Below are 18,888 nucleotides of genomic sequence, written 5' to 3' on the forward strand. Positions count from 1 at the left end.
CCCCCCAGCACCGGGGAGCACCTGAGCCTCAGTACTGGGGTCCCAACAAGGGTCCCCCCCCTGCCTTGGGGCAGCAGGGCTCGGGGATGCCCCGTACCAGCACCCCAGGAGTCTCCCAGCTGGTCCAGGCCGCCCCCGGCGTGCCACGCTGTGCCCTGCCAGCAGGGCTGGGTGGCTGGGCCCCACTGCACTGGCCATGCACACGCCAGGGAGCGATGCCAAGGCCGAGGCAAGCGGCAGGAGGGATTGTGCAAGCAGAGCTCGCCATGCCACGCTGTGCCGGGGCAGCCGACTCGGTGCCCTGCTCCCCCCCCCCCCAGCACACAGGCCAACAGAGCCGCGTCGGCCTCCCCAGCCCACCCTGGCACGTGCCACCAGTGCGGCCCTGCAGCGGGACGGGGGCCGTGCCCGGTCCCCACAGCCAGCGTCCGGGGGGATTCGGCCCTCGGCAGCACTGGGTGATGCCGCCCCAGCTGGACCGCGGCCACGCCGGGCCCATCCAGCCCAGGGGCGGCACCCCAAGTCCCTGGGAAGGGGGTCCGTGGCAGGGTCCCCATCCCCACAGTGGGCCGGGCCTGCGGGAGCACGAGGGGGGCGATGCGGGGAGCCCGGCGCCTGCCGGGAGCGCTCGGAGGGACCTGTCTGACGGGTTCCTCGGCTCTTCCTGCACCCGGACAAGCCCAGGCCGGCGGGACGCCGAGCCGCCGCCCAGCAGCGCCTGCTGGGGTGAGGGGAGAGCGGCCGCCTCAGCGCGATGGCTGTGGGGACCCCCCAACCGAGGCCACATCCACGGCACGTCGGTCCCCATCGGGAGAGGAGCTGCAGCCCCTCCGGTCCCACGCTGCCGTGGGGGAATGGCTGCCCCCCTCCCTGGGGGGCCCAGTGGGGTGTGCCCCATTCCTCCATAGGCCCAGCGACACCCCCCTTAGATATGACCCCATCCCCGGGCATAACCTCTTCCCGACACATCCCTTTGCTTGCCGGAGGCACCAGGGGGGAGCCAAGGGCGTCCCCCCACCCCGTGGGAGCCTCCGTGCAGACAGGCGTGTGTCAGATCCCCCCGAAGCAGGAGCTGGCATGCCCGGCAGAGCCAGACACACGGCGGGGGGGGCGAAGTGGGGATTCCCACGGGGCTCCCAGGCACACTGGGGTGCCAACCCAGGGCCGCTCGCCCCGTGCAGCTGGTGAGGACAGTGAGGAGGGCTCCCCTGCGCCCGCTGCAGCACCCCAGGGATGGGTGCCAAGGGCCCTGTCTTACCTGCGGGCACTGCTGCTGTCCCTGCTGTCTTCCTGCGGGCAGCACCGGGTCCCTGCCCCACGCCTGGGGGGGGGTCGATGGGGAGCAGAGGCAGCGGGAGGCAGGGGGGAGCACCCCGGGGTGCCCTCGCTGCCAGAGGTGCCGAGCCCGTGACCGGAGCTGTTGTGCCCGGCGAGGCGGGTGGCACAGTGAAGGTCGGCACCTCGCTGCCCTCGCCTGACCCCCTGCCCTGGCCGGAGCCCACCGCACCGGAGGGCAGGGCTGGCTGAGCACTGCACACCGCCATCATAGGGGTCATTTTTTTTATCCTTTTATTATTTTTTTTTTTTATAGACTAAGAGCAGAATATGAAAATCACCAGCCAAAGCACTTGAAAAAAAGGTTGAGATTGTTTTTTTTGTTTTGTTTTTCCCCAAAAAGTGTCTGTGCGTTTGCATAGGTCAGGTCTTCACGGAAGACGAGGAAAATCCAACACGTTCGACTATGTACAAGCCAGCCCGGGGCCGGCACTGCTGCCTATGGTACAGTATAGATATATCTATATAGTCGCTCTCTGTACAGTATGTATAGATCTCTATATAGGTATGTACAGGCTGCCCGGCCCTGGGGGTCCCTGCCCTCACCAGACTCCCCAGCCCGGTGCTGCCCCCCAGCCATGGGGCACCAGGTGGGCTGCGGGCAGAACTCTGCGGGCAGGACTCCGTGCTGTGGGACGGTGTCAGCAGAAGGTGCGGTGCACGCAGCAGCACTGAGCCGCATCCTCGCAGACGTGGCCGCGGCCATTGGCGGGGTCGAGGGAGAGTCCCAGCCAGGATCGGCGCGTGTCGTGGCCCTCTGCCCCGTGGGATGGCTCGCCGGGCAGGGGGGTGGCGGTGCGGAGGGGCCGGGTGGTCCCGCAGTGGTTTCCCGCTGGCTCTCACGAGGGGCAGCAGGTCGGGGGGTCCCCACTCGGCAGAGCTGCGCTGGCCGGGTCCCCGCCGGCACCGGGAGCTAGGAGGCCAGCAGCGTCATTAGGAAGAGTGCGGCGGCCACAGCCAGAGGCAAGTGTTCCCGCTTGGGGCTGGTGCCGCTGATGCTCTTCTCCAGCTTGGGCATCTCAGGGTTGAAGTTGTCTGTGGAGAAGAGCGAGAGGGTGAGGGTGGCACCTGGGTGGCCCCGAATCCCAACCCCGCGGCTGGGGCTGCCCCACGGGCGGCGGCGGGACGGACATGGCGCTGCGGGGCCGGGGACTCTGCCCGACTCACCCAGGTCCTCGATCTTCACCTCGGGCCGCAGGGTGAACTGCGGCAGGGTGGGCGCCAGCTTCTCCCCGGAGTGCGACGCTGCAAGAGGGAGAGAAGGGATGGGGGATGTCGTGCTACCCGGCCGCCTTGCGCCACAGCCGCCCCCCGGGAGGGATGGGGGACCCAGGAGGAGTGGGGGACCCGCCGTCAGGCCACGCCGCCCCCCGCTCGCCCCCAGCCCCCAGGGAGGGCACGGGCGTACTTACTGGAGGCGCAGCACACGAACACCTTCATCTTCAGGCAGGCCCGGCGGTGGTTGTGCATCGGTGTGGCTGCAAGGCAAGAGCAGGCTGGGGTGGCTCTGTGGCGCGGGACCCCAGCCCCGGCACCCGGAGGCTCGGTGGGTCTGGGCGTGACAGGGTCTGACCCTGCCTGGGGTGCGCTCCAGGCCTGGGGGGATGCAGCAGCACCCCCATCCTGCACCCTGAAGCTGCACCTGCACCAGCACCCCCCCCAAACAACTCAATCCTGCATCTGCACCCCCTGAACCCCAATCCTGCACCAGCACCCCTGCCCACATCCCCACCCTGCTCTCCCGCACCCCCATCTTTCCCTACACACCCCCTCCAGCACCCCCAACCCTCCCCACACCCCCCTTTGACCCCACACTGCTCAGGGTGCCCACTCCTGGGGGCGGGGGGCTGCAGCCACCCAGCTGAGGGGTGCAGGGGGACCAGCCAGGGGGGTTTGGCAGGGTGGGGGGGGGGCTTGGCCAGGGTGGCGATGGAGAGGGGCACGACCGGGTGGTGTGGTGCAGGGGACCCAGCCAGGGATGGGGGGGGCTGCGTGGGGGTCCCGCCCCGGCACCCCACGTACAGATGTAGTAGTACTCCTGCCCCGCACGGAACTCGTAGCCCAGCGAGAAGGCGCTGTAGCGCTGGAACTTCTCCGAGAACTTGATGGGGCTGTGGGGCGCGTGGGGCCGGTTGCACTCCCAACGCTTGAAGCCCTGGCTGGTGTTGCAGGTGCGGTAGCCCTCCGCGTTCACCATGTAGAGCACGTACTGCTCCAGTCGGTGCTCGGGCACCGAGGCGTTGTAGTGCGGGCAGTAGATGTCCAGGTAGTCATTGACGTTCACCTGCACCGTGTAGCCCTCCCGCCGCAGGCTGCAAGGGAAGGGGGGGACAGGGGGTCAGGGACACCACCTGTGCCTTCCCAAACACCGTCCCCCTCCTTGAAAGGGACCCAGAGGCTGGAGAACGGGCAGATCGCAGAGCAAGGATACCGGGGGGCAGCGGCGTCCCCCTGCGCAACCTCCATCTGGAGTCCCCGGCACGCTGGGACCGCCGCACAACCTCAGCCCCATGGACCCGCAGCACGGCATCACTGCCTCGGGGGGCACGGGCTGGCCTGGGGCAGGAGGGATGGCAGTCTGGGTGGGTGCTACGGGCACCAAGCCACGCGCGCGGGTGGGACGGCGCTGCCGGGTCCTGCCGCAAACGTTCCAGCAACCTCAAGGAGGGGACAGGCAGACTGACCCAGCCATGGACCGACGGGCACCGGGGACCCTGCGGGACGCAGCCCCCCATCCTCGCCACGCAGCCCCGGTGTTCTCCAGCTCCAGCGGCCTCGAGCCGACCCACCACGGCTGCCCACCACGGCCCCAGCCCCGCCACGCGCCACAGCTCAGAGAGAGGATTTCTCACCCTGCTCCGGCTAATCCCGTTAGTTCATTAATGCTGTAAAGGGTGGCCCTGCGGGAGCCTCATTTACATTGATTAGGAGCGGCAATCCCCTCAGATCCACTCAGGAGAGGCTCCGCTGGCTCCTAATCCGCGCCCGATGGAAATCCCGGCCGCGGTAATCCTCGCCGCTGCGCTGACCCACTGCTCCTGCCAATTAATTACGAGCCGGCGCTGCGAGGCTCTGGCTCCGCACCGAGCTACCGTGGCAGCACCAAACCCTGACCGGACCTCGCTCCGCTGCCCAGCTCAGCTGCAGCGGTGTCTCCCTGCACCGCACCGGTGTGGCCCCCCAGCCCCGCTGCATTGGGGGGGTCCCTCGCCCAGCTCCCCCGGGACGCGGACCACAGCATCCTGGTGTGCGTGGCCGGGCTCCCCCACAGCGCATCGCTCCCACTTGGGGCCCCTTTCCTCGCCCGTCAGCGCCAACCTGGGTCCGCAGGGCCCTGACCCAACACTCGGGGTGCCCTCACCCCACCGGGGGTCCCCCCACCCGGGGCTCTGCCCACAGCGGAGCCGGCTTCCCGGGTCTCCCCAGCAGGGCTGGGCAGGCAGCGGGCAGGGCCGCGCGTGCAGACGCCCCACCCTGCACAACCACCCCCGGTGCTGTTTGGAGAGCCCCGGCACCCTTCCAGGGCCCGCGGCACCCCAGCACCCAGCACCCTGGAAGCCAGGCACCGCAGAGAGAACCAAAGGGGGACCCAGCATCCGCTGGCAAAGGGAGACCCAAGCAGCGCTGCCTCCCCGCCCGGGGCTGCCGCCAGCACCGGGGACCGTGGGGGGCCGAGGGCAGACCTCGTCACCCGTGGGGCAGGGAGCGCAGCCCCACGCGGCACCTCCCTCGCCACGCAGCCGCTATTCCCCAGCCCAGGTGCTGAGGCAGCCACCCTTGTTCCGCAGGGCGCCGGGACCTTTCATCTTCCCCCTTTCATGTGGTGGGAAGGGAGGGGAGAAAAAGGCTTGTTATTAAAGAAATGGCCCCGAGGAGAAAATTGCAATTAACTTCGTGCGGGACGCAGGGCTGGGACGCCAGCGTGCCCCGAGCTGGCTGCCCCACACCGGGGTGGGCGCTGGCCGCTGGTGCTCACCGCGGCCGGGCTGTGGCTGTGCCAGGGGAGCGAAGGACCGGGGGAAGCGCATTCCCCAGGATTGGCCCCGGGTCTCTGTGCCCATGGGAGTGACAGCCAGCTGCATCTCCTGCTGTGCCAGGGGAAACCCTGTCCTGGGGTGCCAGGAAACTGTACCCCCCCCTTCCCCTGCAGCACCCAGCACTGAGGCACACCCCACACACCCCCCCCCGGGACCCCACGCTGGGGCTCATTAAGAAGCGTGGCTCCTGATAAACAGCCTCGCTAACGAGCGCTGCCCCATGTGGCACCAAGGTCTTCCCCCCAAGCTGGAGAAGAGCATCAGCGGCACCAGCATCGCAATGGAGGGGTACGGGGGACCCCAGAGAGTGTGGCGGGGGCTGGCAGCCCTGCTCCCCGTGGCAGCGAGCCCCATGGACATCGCCGGCCGCCGCTGCGTGCTGGGAGCTCGCAGGCATCGGAGCATCATCACCAGCTGGCAGGGGCCGGAGAGCGGCCAAACGGGTAGAGCCACGGGGCCACCACGGCCCGGGGCACATCCAGGGGACTCCAGCAGCAGCTTCAGCCACAACGCTGTATCCCTGCCATGCCCGGCTCCTGCACCGTGACCGCCCGTCCCACGGGTGCAGGGCAGCACCCCAAGCAGCTGCTTCCCCCCTGAATCCCGGCAGCCCCGATGCCATCACCGGAGCGCCTGGAGCTCTGCCTGCGGCACCATCCGGCAGCACAGGGCAGGCAGAGCGGCGTGCCCAGCCCTGCCCCAGCAGCAGGCAGGGAGCCCATGGCCCTGTTTTGGGGAAGAAGGATGGGAACAGACACCCAGAGCGGGCACAGGCTGCCTGGTCCCTGCCAGCCCCCACAGCTATCGGGAAGCCCCAGCGACGAGACGGACCCCCCCCAGGCTCTGGCAGCTGTGGTGCGGCCGGCAGGACGCGGCGGGCTCCGGCAGTGCCCAAAGGGTTAAGTGCGGGAACAGAACGGGCAGCATCACTTCTGCACGACTGCATTTTTAGAGCAGGGCTTTGCAAGGCAGTGGTACCTTCCAGCAGCCTGTCGGCGCTGGGCAGATGGATGTCCCCTGGCAGAACCGTCCCGAGCACTGGCTGGGCTTGGCGCCCACCGGCCCCGCACCGGCGGGACCCTGGCTACCTGGCAAGCCACATCCACTGGTGAGCCGGGCGGCTGCTTCGCTCCCATCTGCTGCGATAAATCTGGGCTGAGCGCCGCACGCTCGCTCATGCACTGCTAGGGAGCGCCTGGTGCACTGCAGCACGCCCCGGCGGCAGCAGCACGGGCGGGAACCAGACCCCCACCCAGACCCCCGTGCTGTGGAGGCTCGTCCCCACTGTGTGGGGAAGCCTGGAGGGCGGCAGGGCCGGAGCTGGGCTCAGCATCCCCCGTTGGCCGTGCCGGCGGTGAGGACTGGGGCAACGCGGGGCGTCCCCCGATGCAGGTGACAACGCGGTGCCCCCCGGCACCGGGTGCCAGGGCAGACCACCCCCCAGCCCAGCTGGGCCCTTTTGTCTGGCTCCGGCAGCTTCGCCCTTTCGGCACATCCGGGGCCCATCAATCAGCCGGGGAACAAAAAAAAGTGCCATTGATTTATGCGGTCCCCTTCCAGTCACCCCGTGCGACAGCAAGAAGTGAAGGCGCATTGATCGCCATGGTCAGTCCACCCTGACGGACGGAGGGACAGACAGGCAGACCGTCCGCCTGCACCCACCGCTCAGCCACCAGGGAGACGGGTGGCTCAGCCCGGCCCCCCCCCCCGGTGCCAGCCCTCCCCACGCAGGCAGCGCTGCACAGTCACGGCGCCCAGACGGCCACGCACACGCGCGCTGGCTCGGCAGACAGCGCCTGCAACGCAGCCCACGCACGCGGGTGGCACAGCGCTACGGCACGACGCCCCCGTCCTCCCCCCAACTCGCCCGGCGTAGCCACGGGTGGCACACAGCGTCCCTGGAGCCACCTTCCCACTCGGGGAATTTGGGCTCCTGGGGAGACGGGGGGCTGCTCCCTGGGGATGCAGTGGCAGGAGAAGGGACCGTGGTGCCACAGGGCAGCACCCACCCTGGGGTGACAGGCACAGCCCTGCCCGAGCACCCTGCGACCCCCCGCACTGCTCTACAGGTGCCCCCACACCCCCCATCCCTATCGACGGCCACACAATCCCTTTAATCTCCACTAAACCCCGTACCTTCCCGCTTTGCTAACAAGATCAATCAGGTTTCTAATTGGGTTTTAATTAAACCATCAATCTGCAACCAGTGACTCAATTACCAGCCCGGGCAGGAGCAGGTGGCCCCGGCCCTGTTGCACCCCATGACAGCACCCGCACCCCGATGCCGCGGCCCCTTCTCCCACGGGAACCCCGCGGGCCGCAGCTGCAGCCACCGGGTCTCGGTGCCGCCCGGCGCAGTGACTCACTGGGCACGGCACCCTCTGCCCCTGGGGAGCAGCAGCTCCCGCCAGCGCCACAGCCGGCACCCATGGGTGCCTGGGGGCTCTGCGCCCCACGGGGACCAGCCTGGAGGGCGCAGCCATGGGGTGGGGGCTGGCGGAGCCCCCCAGCTGCTGCCCCCAGCCCAGCCAGGGACACCGCAGCCAGCGGGGCTGGGTAATAAGCCGCCGAGAGGCGTAACCCCCACCTTCCCCAGCTCCAGCTCGCAGCCGGACGCGGGCAGCGGTGGAGGGGGGGAACCGCCCCCCCCTTGGCACAACTGCCCCGCGCCCTGCAGCACCTCCTGCTGGATGCCCCCGGCACCCGCCGGGGAGGGGGGGGCCTCCTGCTGCAGGTGACGCCATCCCCAGCCCTGCGGGTGCCGGCAGATGCGATGGAGCGATCCGGCCGGGCACAGCCCCGGTGTCGGGGTCCCAGGAGTCTGGGCACCCCCAGCGCCCTCGGCGGGCACAGAGCAGAGACGAGGCTCCTCTCCTGCACGAGACGCTCCCCCGGGAGAGGCTGCTCCGTGCGTGGGCTCTCGAGAGCCCGCTCCAGCTCCCGCCGCCTGGAACACAGAGTCAGCCAGATAAAAGCCTCCTTGAAGAGGCGAGCGTGGCGGCAGCGCTGGCGGCTGGGGGGGGCCGCACGCGATGCCAGGCCCTTTCCGCACACGGGTGGGCTCTGACCCACCTGCCTCTGCCAGGCACCAGCACCCCGTGTACCCCCATCTCACAGCACCTTGCTCTGCCCCCTCCACAGCACCGCGTGCCCTGAGGCCTCGGGCACCAGCACCCTTGGTCCTTGCCCCGGAGCCAACGTGGCTCACCCCAACCCGCTCTGGGGTGCTCCCAGGGGCCGCAGCAGCCTGGGGGGGGGGGGGGCTGGCCGTGCCTGTGCCCATGCATGGGGACAAATCGCTGTCCCCACCTCGGCACCCAGGACACCCGGCGGGGAGGTGGCATCCCACATGCATTGGCACGCCGGGGCCTGGCTTGGCTGGGGATGCCCCCAGGAGCCCCTGGCCACCCCAGGGATGCAGGCCCCCCCATCCCCAAATGCCAGCGCTGGGTGGGACACGGCCACCCCGCACTTTTGCCCCATGCCACCGCGCCTGTTCCCAGCGGGACTTGGGAGCAGAGGGCAGGGACTGGCCAAAGATTGTCCCGCGCCCCCGGGGCTTGCTGGCTGCCACCAGTGGAGATGACGGGACAGACGGACAGCGCAGCCAGACCAACAACCTGGCCGAGCAGGAGGAAGCACCTGCGCTGCTCCAAGCCTCAGATCCCACCTTTGCACCTCCCCTGGGCTTTGCCATCAGCACCCCGAACCCGCCACAGGAGGGATGCCCTGCCCACTCGGTGGCCCTCCCTGCCGTGGTGGCTGGGGGACTGGAGGAGCACGGCCACGTGTCCAAGGGGATGAAGTGCCACCAGCTCCCCAAGGTGCCGCTGGGACCACGGCGGGCTCCGCGGCGCAGCCCCTCGCCCCGTCCTCCCGCCAAGGGGAGCCGCAGGGGTGCCCGGGGTGGTGTGGTGGGAGATGCAATAAATTTGTGGGGTGCCTGGCGCAGTCCCCGAGGAGCGGCCTGCAGCCAAGCCTGCCAGCACACCCCCCTCTCCCCGGAGAGCCCCACGGGGCCGCGCAGGGCTTGTTTATTGCTCTGATTGCAGCGGGGTTGCTGGGATTTGCAGGCTGCGGCCCAGGGAGCCTAATTCCCCCCATAATTTATCTAATCCAGACACTTTGCCGCGCAGCTATAATTGCGGCCGAGCTGCCGCACTGCCTAACAATAAATATCAGCGCTCCGGAGTCCCTGGGACACGTCTCTGCCGCAGCCGCCCCCACCGCACCGCCCGTGCCCTGAGCCGGACGCTCGCAGCCGCGCCAGAGATGCGTGCGCAGCGGGCACGGGCGTCTAGCTGCGACACCCCCAGCTTGGCACTGCGGGGGCATCACCAGCACCACCTCCGCCCCATCCGTCTGGAGGTGCCGGGGCAGCACCGGGTCACGGCGCACGGCTGTGGGCGACGGGGCGGAGAGAGGTGGCCCCTCAGTTGTGGTGGGGCGAGGGTGGGGGCGCGGGAGTCTCCCACCCATCGAGGTCCCGGCAATGTCACAGCATAGGGACGAGGCCAGTAGACGAGTGGGGTCTGGCTGGAGGAATGGGGCGCGGGGGGGATGCCGGAGCACGGTGGGGTGAGCAGAGCGCCTCGCCATTGTGCTGCGCCTCGGCACGTCGCACACACGCACAATTTATGGGGCCCGGGCTTCCGCCTGGCGACACAATCTCAATGGGAGGGGAAGGAGCTGCCGGGGGACGCTCCCTCCCTGCACAAAGGGGTGCGGGGCAGGGGGAGCCCAGGGGAACCCTGACACCGATGGGTACCCGGGGATGCTCCGGCTGGGCGCACGTTCCCACCACACCCCTGAGCGCTCGCACCAGTGAGGGGAGGGGAGACGGGCGATCGCAGCGGGCACAGCTCCCCGACCCCTGTGGAGGGATCCACGGACCCACCGTGGACTCGCAGCCCCCCCTGCCCCGGGAGGAGCCCAGCCCAGCCCAGCCGCACCCATCGCCACCCCAAAACCTGTGCAGTGCCCGCTCCCCTTCGGCATGGCTGTGCCAGCCCGAGGTGTGGGTGCCACGCACCCCACGCAGCCGGGAAGCCCCCCGGGTGGGCGAGGGCAGGACGCAGCCCCCAGCACAGGGCGCGAGGGAGGTGCGGCGGGTCCGTGGCCACCGATCGCCCGGGCTCCCGGCGGCCGTGGGCGCGACGGCAATTTCCACACCTCCGCTCGCAACCCCCCCCATCGCCCCCGCACACCCCCCGGGAGCCCCCGGCCCCTGCCCCAAGGATGGCACCGCCGCCCGCCGGACCGGGGAGGAGGGGGGGGGAGGGCGGCGGGCACCCGTCGGGCCCCCCCCTCGTCGCGCCGCCGGTGCCGCTCCCGCGCCCAGACAGGCGGGGGGCGCGTCTGGCAGCGGGGGCGCCGCAGCGGGACCCCCTGCCCGGGCCACCGCACCGGGGGGGGGGTTGGGGGCGTCCGTGCCCTTCCCGCAGCACCCCTGTGCCCACCGCGGGGCGGGTCAGCGCCGTCGGGAAGGTGGGGCTCGGCCCCCGGTGCCACCGACCCGCCCGCACCCGCACCGGGAGCCGCCGAGCCCGACCCCGCCGGTGCCCGCGCCCCGCCCGGCAGCGCGGCCCCGGGGCCCCGAGCCGTCACCGCAGGTCGGGTCGGGCCGGCCGGGTGGCTGCTCCCCCCCCCCCGCCCCGGAGCGGCCCCCGCCTCCGCGGGCAGGGCGAGGTGCGCGGGACCGGGAAGGGCAGCGCACCGGCACCGGGGGGGGTCCGGCAGCCCCGTCCGCACGAGGGCGCCGCGCGGACACCGGCACCGGGGGGGTCCCGCAGTCCCGGCGCGCGCGCCCCCGGCCCGGTGCGCCCCCCCCGCCGCCGCCGCGCGCATCCTTCAGCGCGATCCCCGGCGCGCCCCCGCCGCGTCCTTCCCGGCGGCGCCCCCCGCCCCGCCCGGCCCCGGGGACACCCCCGCCGCCTCCCGGTGCCGGTACCGGCGGCCTCCCCCGCGCGGCCCGGGGCCCGCCCCGCACTCACTGCAGGTTGGAGCTGTTCCAGTGCACGGCGTGCCGGTTGCCCAGGGCCCCCGGTGGCCCCCGGCCCGGCAGCAGCAGCAGCAACGGGAGCAGGGGCAGGAGCGCGGGCAGCCGAGCAGCCATCCTGCCGCCGCCGCGGAGCCCGCCGCGATCCCAATGAATGGAGAACGGAGCCGGAGCCGCCCGCGCCCCGCGCCCCCGGCGCCCAGCTCCGCCCCGCGCGCGCCCGCCGCCGCCGCGCCCCCGCGCGCGCGCCCGCCGCCACCCCGGGCCCGCCTGCACCGGCACCGGCACCCGGCACGCCGGGCTTGGGCTGCGGGTCCCCGCGGGTGGGGGGGGCACCGGGGCCGGGTCCCACTGGGATCAGGTGCCACCGGGCTTGGGGGTGTCACCGGGACCCCGCGGGTGGGGGCGCCAGCGCCAGGTCCCACTGACATTGGGGTCTCCCTGGGGCTCGGGGCACTGGCCCCTGTGGGTCCGCATGGGTGGGAGAACCATGGGTGGGGGCTCAGGGCCCCAGAGGGTCCTCGAGGTGCTGCCACCAGCACCATGGGGGTCGCACATCTTTGCAGAGGGGTTTGGCCGCCCCGGGGACACGGGAGTGGGTGGGAAGGTGGGCACCCAGCCACTCGGAAGGGTGGGCACCCAGCCACTCGCCACCGGCACAGGCGGGCCAGGGCCACCGTGCCAGGGCAGCCCAGGTGCCCCAGGAGCACAGCCGCAGTGCCGGGCTCTCCCTCCTGCCCCGGGAGCCTGCACGTGGCCGAGCACCCACCCGCGGGGCCGGTCCCCTTGCCCTTCGCACACCCCAGCCTCGTTCCCCCCCCATGGGTCTGTGGGGCAGAAGTACCCAGGGGGCCGGCAGCCGCCGCGGGGATGGTGGGTGCTCCCCGGGCGCTGGTCCCTGCCAGCCATGTCGGAAGCAATTGAGCTGGGTGCCAGCTCCAGCCGCCCGTCCTCGGCAAGATCCCTTAGCAACTGCTGCATGGCACCGCCCGCCGGTCCTGCGTGCCAGGTGATCCACGCCCCAGCACACGTGTGCACACACGAGCACGCTTGCACCAGCACAGGCACACGCAGCTCACTGTGAGCTCCCACGCGGGAGCGCGCCCAAGCACAAGCACGCCGCCGGCACCGGACCCGACGGCCCCTACTTCGGCAGCGCCGGCTTTGCACATGACCTGGAGATTTGGCAGCCGGAGGAGCTTGCAAACAAAACTGGGAGGCTATCGAAACCGCGGCTGGGCTTGCTGAGCCGGCCCTGGCTGCTCCCACTGGGAGCCATCTTGCTGGAGTGGCGAGCGTGGCCGGGGCGGTGCGGGGCCAAACACCGCGTCCCCGCGTCCCCACCACCCAGGCATGCCAGCTCCCAGGCCCGGGCAGGTGGTGCGACGTAGCCCTGGGCTCAGGGGATCTGCTGCCCGATGCCAAGGTTAAGAGGGTTTCCCAGCTCCCCAGAGCTGCCGGAGGGGGGGCTCAGGGCAGGAGCGGAGCCGCTCCCCCCTCGGGGCCCTTTTTTGGGCTCCCCAACACCCCTTCGGATGTGCGGATGCTGCCCCAGCCCATGGAGGGGGATGAGGACGGTGGTGGCCAGGGTCTTGCTGAGCCCCCCCGGTCCCACTCCGCACCGTGGGGGGGCCCAGCACCGGCAGTGCACACGGCAGGGCTGTGCCACAGCCCCACAGCCCCCATCCACGCCGGCGGCGCTGGGTGGGGGTCAAGCCCCTGCCAGAGCCCTGCTGGGAAGGGGGAGGGGGCTGGCGGAAGGGCCCGGAGGACCAAAAAAGCCTCTATTAATTATTCATCCGGAGAAGTGAAGTGAAGAAAACACAACACGTGGAAAAGGGCTCTGGCTGGCTGGGTGGGGGGGCGGAGGTGGGGGATGCTGGGAGGGGCAGGGGCAGGAGGGGCTGCAGGGGGCCAGGGCACCAGGTGCCCGGGCGCAGTGACGGTTGGTGGCAGCTCCCTCCCAGTGCACCCCGGTGCTGGGGCATCCCGGGGGGCTGCGCACCTCTGGAAGGGCCCGGCAGCACCGCGCTGCCGCCATGGAAACGCCTTGGCTCGACAAACCCATGGCAACACACACCTCCACATGGAAACCCCCCGCTCATGGCAACGCGCACGCCGCCGCCAGCACCCGCACGCGGCTGCAGTCACTGGGGGGGGGGGACCCTGCGCTGGGGCACCACGATGTGCGGGGCCACGGCAGGATGCACCGAGTGCTCCCGCAGGGACGGAGGGACCTGGGTGGCCAAAGGTGCCCTGAGCATCATGGCGCGCACCCGCGCACAGGCACTGGCACCCGCTGGGCATCGCCCCTGGGGCCTGGGGATGGAGCCCAGCCTCGGCCGCCGGCACGCGGAAGGGGCTTGGCTGGATTTTGCTGACCGCAGCAGGAGACAATGTCTGCAGTGGGGGTGGCCGGGGTCATGGCCAGCTGGGTGGCTTTGCTTCTGGGAGGACATGGGAGGCCTCAAGCTCTCCAGGAGAACTGGGGCATGAAGCAGCCCCGGTCCCCACCCCCATTCTGTGCCCCCCATCTCCTCCACCCCATGCCAGTCGCGCTGAGATCCAGCAGGTTTCTGCTTCAAAACAGGGGGGACCAGAGCAAAGCACCCCCTCACTGCCTGGAGCGGGCAGCCATGGGCACTGGCCACGGTGGCTACTGTGCCCAGAGTGGGGTGAGCCCAGGGGTCCCGCCGTCTGCATGTGCCGGGCAGGGCAGGGGACCCGCTTCACCCGCCCTGGTTAATATTTAACCGCGGCTTCCTGTGACAGCATGTCGCAACCGCAGAGCAGAGCCGGCATTCAATAAATCATCGCGCCGGGCTGGGAGCCGGGGGGGGGGGGAGTGGGGGTGCAGCGGCAGAGCAGTGCCCAGCCGAGCGAGAGGGGGGAGCCGATAAATAATTCATTAAATAAATAAACATGGCGAGAGCGCGGGGAGGAGGCAGGAGTGTAACCAAGAAAGGGCTCGGTGAACGCAGGCATGAAATATTCACCAGCCACACCTACACGGCCCTGAACACGCTGAGCTCAGGGCTCCTGACCCGCCAGGAGGAGCCAGGTGTCGGCACGCGTCCAGCCAGACACGGCAAGAACATGCTAATGGCACGCGGTGCAGGTGGCTGGGGCCACAGGAACACGGCACCTGGGTTGGGGAGCAGGTACCCGGCGGTGCCGACGTGTTTGCACAGAGCCAAGCGGTCCCCGGCTCCTGGCAGCGCTTAGCCGTACAAATTGGGCAGCCCCACGCCGGCGGCTGGGCATGCCACCGTCCTGCTGGGGACCGTGCCCGGCTGGCACGCTGGGGGCAGGCTCGCCACACACCGCACGCCCGTGGGCTCACGGCTGCCCTGCTCCTTCCTGCCCCTATTTTATCCCCGCGTCGGTCTTTAAATTTGAATGAAGGTCTCATGGATGGTCGTGCTGCGTCAGCATCTTGGCGAGCGCCGGGTGAGCGCCGCCCGGGTAGGGTGATGACCCCCCCACACACCTGGGGAGAGGGGGGACCTCCAGCCCTGGAGGCATCCCGCGGGACCTCCTGGGGCTGCTTTGGGGCTGGACTTGGAGTGATGGCAGCATGATCCAAGGTGGGAATGCGGCACAGGGGAGGTGAAGGGGGGTGGCAGTGCCACGGGCCACCGGACCACCTCCCTGGCAAGCCACAGGTCCAGCCGGAGCGGCCTCATGCTGGGGGGGGGGGGGGCAGGCTGGAGGTGAGCCCCGCTACGCAGATGGACATGGGGGTGATTCATTAATTAGCACCTCAGCGGCTTGAGTTAATTGATGTGGAGCTTGATGGCGCGGGATCGCAGACGAGGGTTAATTGCCAAGGCGAAGTCGTCCGCCAGCAGCCCGGCCACAGCCACGAGCGGGCAGCTGTGCCGGGTGGCGGCAGCAGCGCAGACCCGGGCTGTCGAAGGAAATCAGCTTCCTCGCGGAGCTGCCGGATGAAGCCGTGCGTGGCTCACAGCCCCGCCGCCTGCCAGCCCCGGGCTGTCTCACGGTGCCGGGGCTGCTCCCGCTGCCCAGCGGGGAGGAAGCCGCAGGGTCCCTGCCCTGGGCGCCAGGCGCCTGCTTGCCGGAAGCCCGGCTCCAGCGGGCTCCGCTGTGCCAAATCCCTCCAGCCCTGGGGATGCAGGCACCCAGAGGTACCGCGTGGGAGGTGCGGGTGGCCGGGTCCTCATGGCTCCCACGGCCCGGCAGCCGCGGTGCCCCCACACCACCCCGGCACACGGCTGCGCCGCTGGCGGGTGATCCCAGTAGAAACAGGTCACCACGCTGCGAGGCACAGAGCCATGTGCGTGCCGCTCTCGCCTTGGACCACCCTGCGGCACCGTCGGTGCTGGACTGGGCTGCCAGGCGACGCCAGGGTCCCAGTTGCCCCCACTGCTGCGTCCCATGGCCCGGCTGCCCACGCGCCGGCGGCGGGGGCTACCTGGCAGGAAGCGCCTGAGTCAGCAGCTGGCACTGGGTGACTCAGCCGGCTCCTTTCCTCTCCTTTCCTCTCCTTTCCTCTCCTTTCCTCTCCTTTCCTCTCCTCTTCTCTCGCATGGCAAACCTCCCTCGCGGCCTCAAGATCACTCCAATATCATCTGCCAGCAGCAGCCCCGGCCCTGCTGGTCCTGGCCCAGCCCCTCCTGCTCCAGCATGGCCGCGGCAAGGACGCACCAGTGGGCTCGAGGGCTGTGCCGAGAGGGAGCCGTGCGGCACGGGCAGGATGAGTGCAGCAGGGGCTGGCACCCGGCCCCACTGCAGCGCAGCAGCCACAGCTCCCCGGGGAAGGGACAAGGACACAGAGCTGGGTCTGCAGCCGCCGGCCCTGGCGCTCGGCTCCGTGCTGGCCTCGTCCCTGCCCACCCTGGAGCTTTGCTGCTCCATTCACCCCGGCCGTGCCGCCCTGCCATCCCCTGCACAGTGGCCGGGGGCTGCAGAGGCTGCAGCAGGCACAATCTGGAGTGGGGGCTATGGCCCACTGCCCCCCCAGCACCCATCAGACCCGGGCAGGGAGCGGTGGGCAGAGTGGCAACGGAGAGCCGACGGTGCGTGTGGCTGGGTCACGAGGAGCCGTAAACACCCCACGCCGAGCCCCACCGCTGCCAGCAGTCACAGGAGCGCCCGAGCACACGGTGGGCACAGGGCCACCGCACGGCCAACCCCCCCCGAGGGACCCCGCACCCCAGACTCGCCCTTGCTGGAGCCCTGGTGGGGTCTCGCAGCAGCCCCGGGGGGCTCAGCCCTGCTCGGCCCCAGCGGCATCTCGCCCCCCCAAATGCTGCCTGCACCTGGGGGCTGTGCCGGCTCTGCTGCTGCTGCCCGAGGGCGAGCACGTGTGGGTGTGCACAGCAGCGCACGTGCCGGGGCTGTCAGTGTGCGCAGGGGCTCCCCGGTGTGTCACCACGCCAGCGGCTGTGCACACAGTGCCGTGGCCCCGAGGGGGGGGTGTTCAAGCACGGGGCGGCTCCCTGGGGGTGCCAGGAGATGCACGAGGGGCGATGGAGCTGGTGGAGCAGCCGTGGGACTGGGCAGGGACCTGGCCTACGGCGGCACGTCAGAGCCGGCACCCGCGCTGGTACAGGGTGGTGGTGCTGGAGCCGCTGCCGGCCCCGCTCCAGGTGCGGTGGCAAATCTCTGAGCCGCCCATTACCAGCGCCTAAGTGACGTTAATCCGATCAAGGGGTGACAGGCAGCATCAATATCCTGCTCCCGCTGTAGGTAGATCACGCCACAATTAGCATCCGCGGCCACCAGGACCGGGAGCGCTGGCGTTAGGCGGAAGGGGTGGCGTGGGGGGGTGCCAGGCTGGGGGTGATGGGGACAGGTCCGCGCTGTGACCTGCCCAGGGCTCTCCCCATGCTCCTGCCCTTGCCCTGCCAGTGCCGGTGCTGAGGGAACCGCAGGCCCTCGGTGCCAAATGAGGGCTGGGGATGGGTGCAGGGGGCCCAGGGGACATGGGAGCCATCCTGGGGACCCCTGGCTGGCATCGAGCTCGGCAGCAGGGAGCTCCTCCGGCTCTGCCCTTGGGATGTGCGACCAGCTTCAGCATTGCCCACCCACCCCTCGGGGACAGCCCGTCCCGTCCGTCCCAGGCTGGAGCCGTGGCAGTGGGTGACTCCGCCCTCAGCCTGGGGTTGGGGAGAGGGGCTGGGCGCACGCGGTGACCCTGCTCTGCCGCGCCCTTGGTGCTGGGTAGAAGCGCAGGGAAGCAAACGAGCTAATAAATTGGGGGTGGGGTGGGTTGGTGAGAGGGCACAGGATAAAGCATGCAGGCGCGGGAGATTTCAGGGCCTGAAATATTCATCAGGTTTGATGCGGCGCCCGCTGTCACGCCGGCCGTGAGCGCTGGCACGGGGTCGGTTTAATAATGCATTGCTTATAAAAGGCTTGCCAGAGGGGCCGGGGGCTCTTGCCGCCATGGCTCAGCGCTCGCCTGAGACGGGGCAGTCTGGTGGGGGTCCTGGTGAAAACGGGTGGTCCCTCTGCCAGCTGCAGTCGCCGGGCTCCGGTGTGGCCCGTGCCAACCCCATGGTGCCGGCTGGGTGCCGCTGCAGCGGTGCACGGCTGGGGACAGAGCCGACGGTGCCGGTGGCACCACCCCAGGACGGCCTGGTGCAGCCAGCGGGGCGTGGAGAGGTGCTGGGGGGAGTGGGGTGCCCCGTGCTGCTGGCACCCACCACCCAAAGGGCTGGCAGAGGTCCACAGGCGGGTGCACCGGACCCGCAGCCCGGCAGCGGGTGCCCAGCTACCTTGGCCTTGCTGGGTGGAGGGTCCCGTGCCCGGGTATGAGCGTGGCCCCGTGCCCCCCGTGTGGGGTGTTGCCGTCACATCTGCTTCGCACTCCCTCACTAAATAATTCAGTGCATCGATCCACCTCCTGCTGCTCCCGCTTCTGGCCGCAGGCCGGCCGCGCCGCGCTCCTGCCAGCCGCTGGCACCCACCCGTCCCCGTCCCTGTCCTCGGGAGTTGCCTGCGCTGGAGCCCATCGAAGGCAGATGCTGGCCAGGCAGCACGGGGCTCTTGTGTGGCTAATGAAGTCTTTGCTGGGGAAGCTCGTTAGCAGCCTGATGATCAAAGGAGCAAGGGGCAGACGAAGGAACACAGGGAGCGGGCACAGAGGCACCGCGGGGCTCCTGCACCAGGGTCCCTCCTCATGCCAGGGATCCCAGTGCAGGAGCCCACCAGCTCCCCCCCTGAGGACTCACCTCCGCCCCGCGCCCGGCATCATGCCTGCAGCTCCAGCCCTCGGTGCGAGGCCCCTCTGTCCCCCCCAGCATCCTCCCAGCCATACACGTGCCCGGAGGGGACGGACAGGCACCGAGGGCTGTGCTGTGCGCCCGCGGCGCTTTGTGAGCTACCGCTCGCCAGGGCTGCGGGGAAACCCTGGCATCCAGCTGCCAACCCTCACAGCACCCGCTCCGAGCACCCTTGGAAGATGCTGCCCTGGGTGGGCACCCACCGCCCGGCTGCCCTGGGGGCGCAGGGTGCTGGGGGGTGACACCGCGTTGTTTGTACCAACTCGGT

General features: G+C 70.3%; 1 protein-coding gene across 1 annotated transcript; it reads right to left on the reverse strand.

The window, feature by feature from the left end:
• Window positions 1–1,555: 1,555 nt before the first annotated feature.
• On the reverse strand, window positions 1,556–11,573 carry EFNA3 (ephrin A3). The gene is made up of 5 exons (XM_054806668.1): window positions 11,366–11,573; window positions 3,358–3,647; window positions 2,748–2,813; window positions 2,503–2,580; window positions 1,556–2,370 (listed from the first exon to the last, which is right to left on the reverse strand). Exons 1-5 carry the CDS (start codon window positions 11,485–11,487, stop codon window positions 2,249–2,251), a joined length of 678 nt encoding a protein of 225 aa, XP_054662643.1. The 5' UTR covers window positions 11,488–11,573; the 3' UTR covers window positions 1,556–2,248.
• Window positions 11,574–18,888: the final 7,315 nt, after the last annotated feature.

Source organism: Grus americana, chromosome 29 (assembly GCF_028858705.1).
Source record: "Grus americana isolate bGruAme1 chromosome 29, bGruAme1.mat, whole genome shotgun sequence".
Lineage (NCBI taxonomy): Eukaryota > Metazoa > Chordata > Aves > Gruiformes > Gruidae > Grus > Grus americana.

What these genes read in the sequence shown, in the direction of transcription:
- EFNA3 (XM_054806668.1), bottom strand. Translation starts at nt 11,487, where the DNA reads ATGGCTGCTCGGCTGCCCGCGCTCCTGCCCCTGCTCCCGTTGCTGCTG. An exon ending in TGGAACAGCTCCAACCTGCA is followed by an intron (nt 3,648 to 11,365) that starts GTGAGTGCGGGG and finishes CTTCCCTTGCAG; the next exon opens with CCTGCGGCGGGAGGGCTACA. An exon ending in GCAGGAGTACTACTACATCT is followed by an intron (nt 2,814 to 3,357) that starts GTACGTGGGGTG and finishes CTTGCCTTGCAG; the next exon opens with CCACACCGATGCACAACCAC.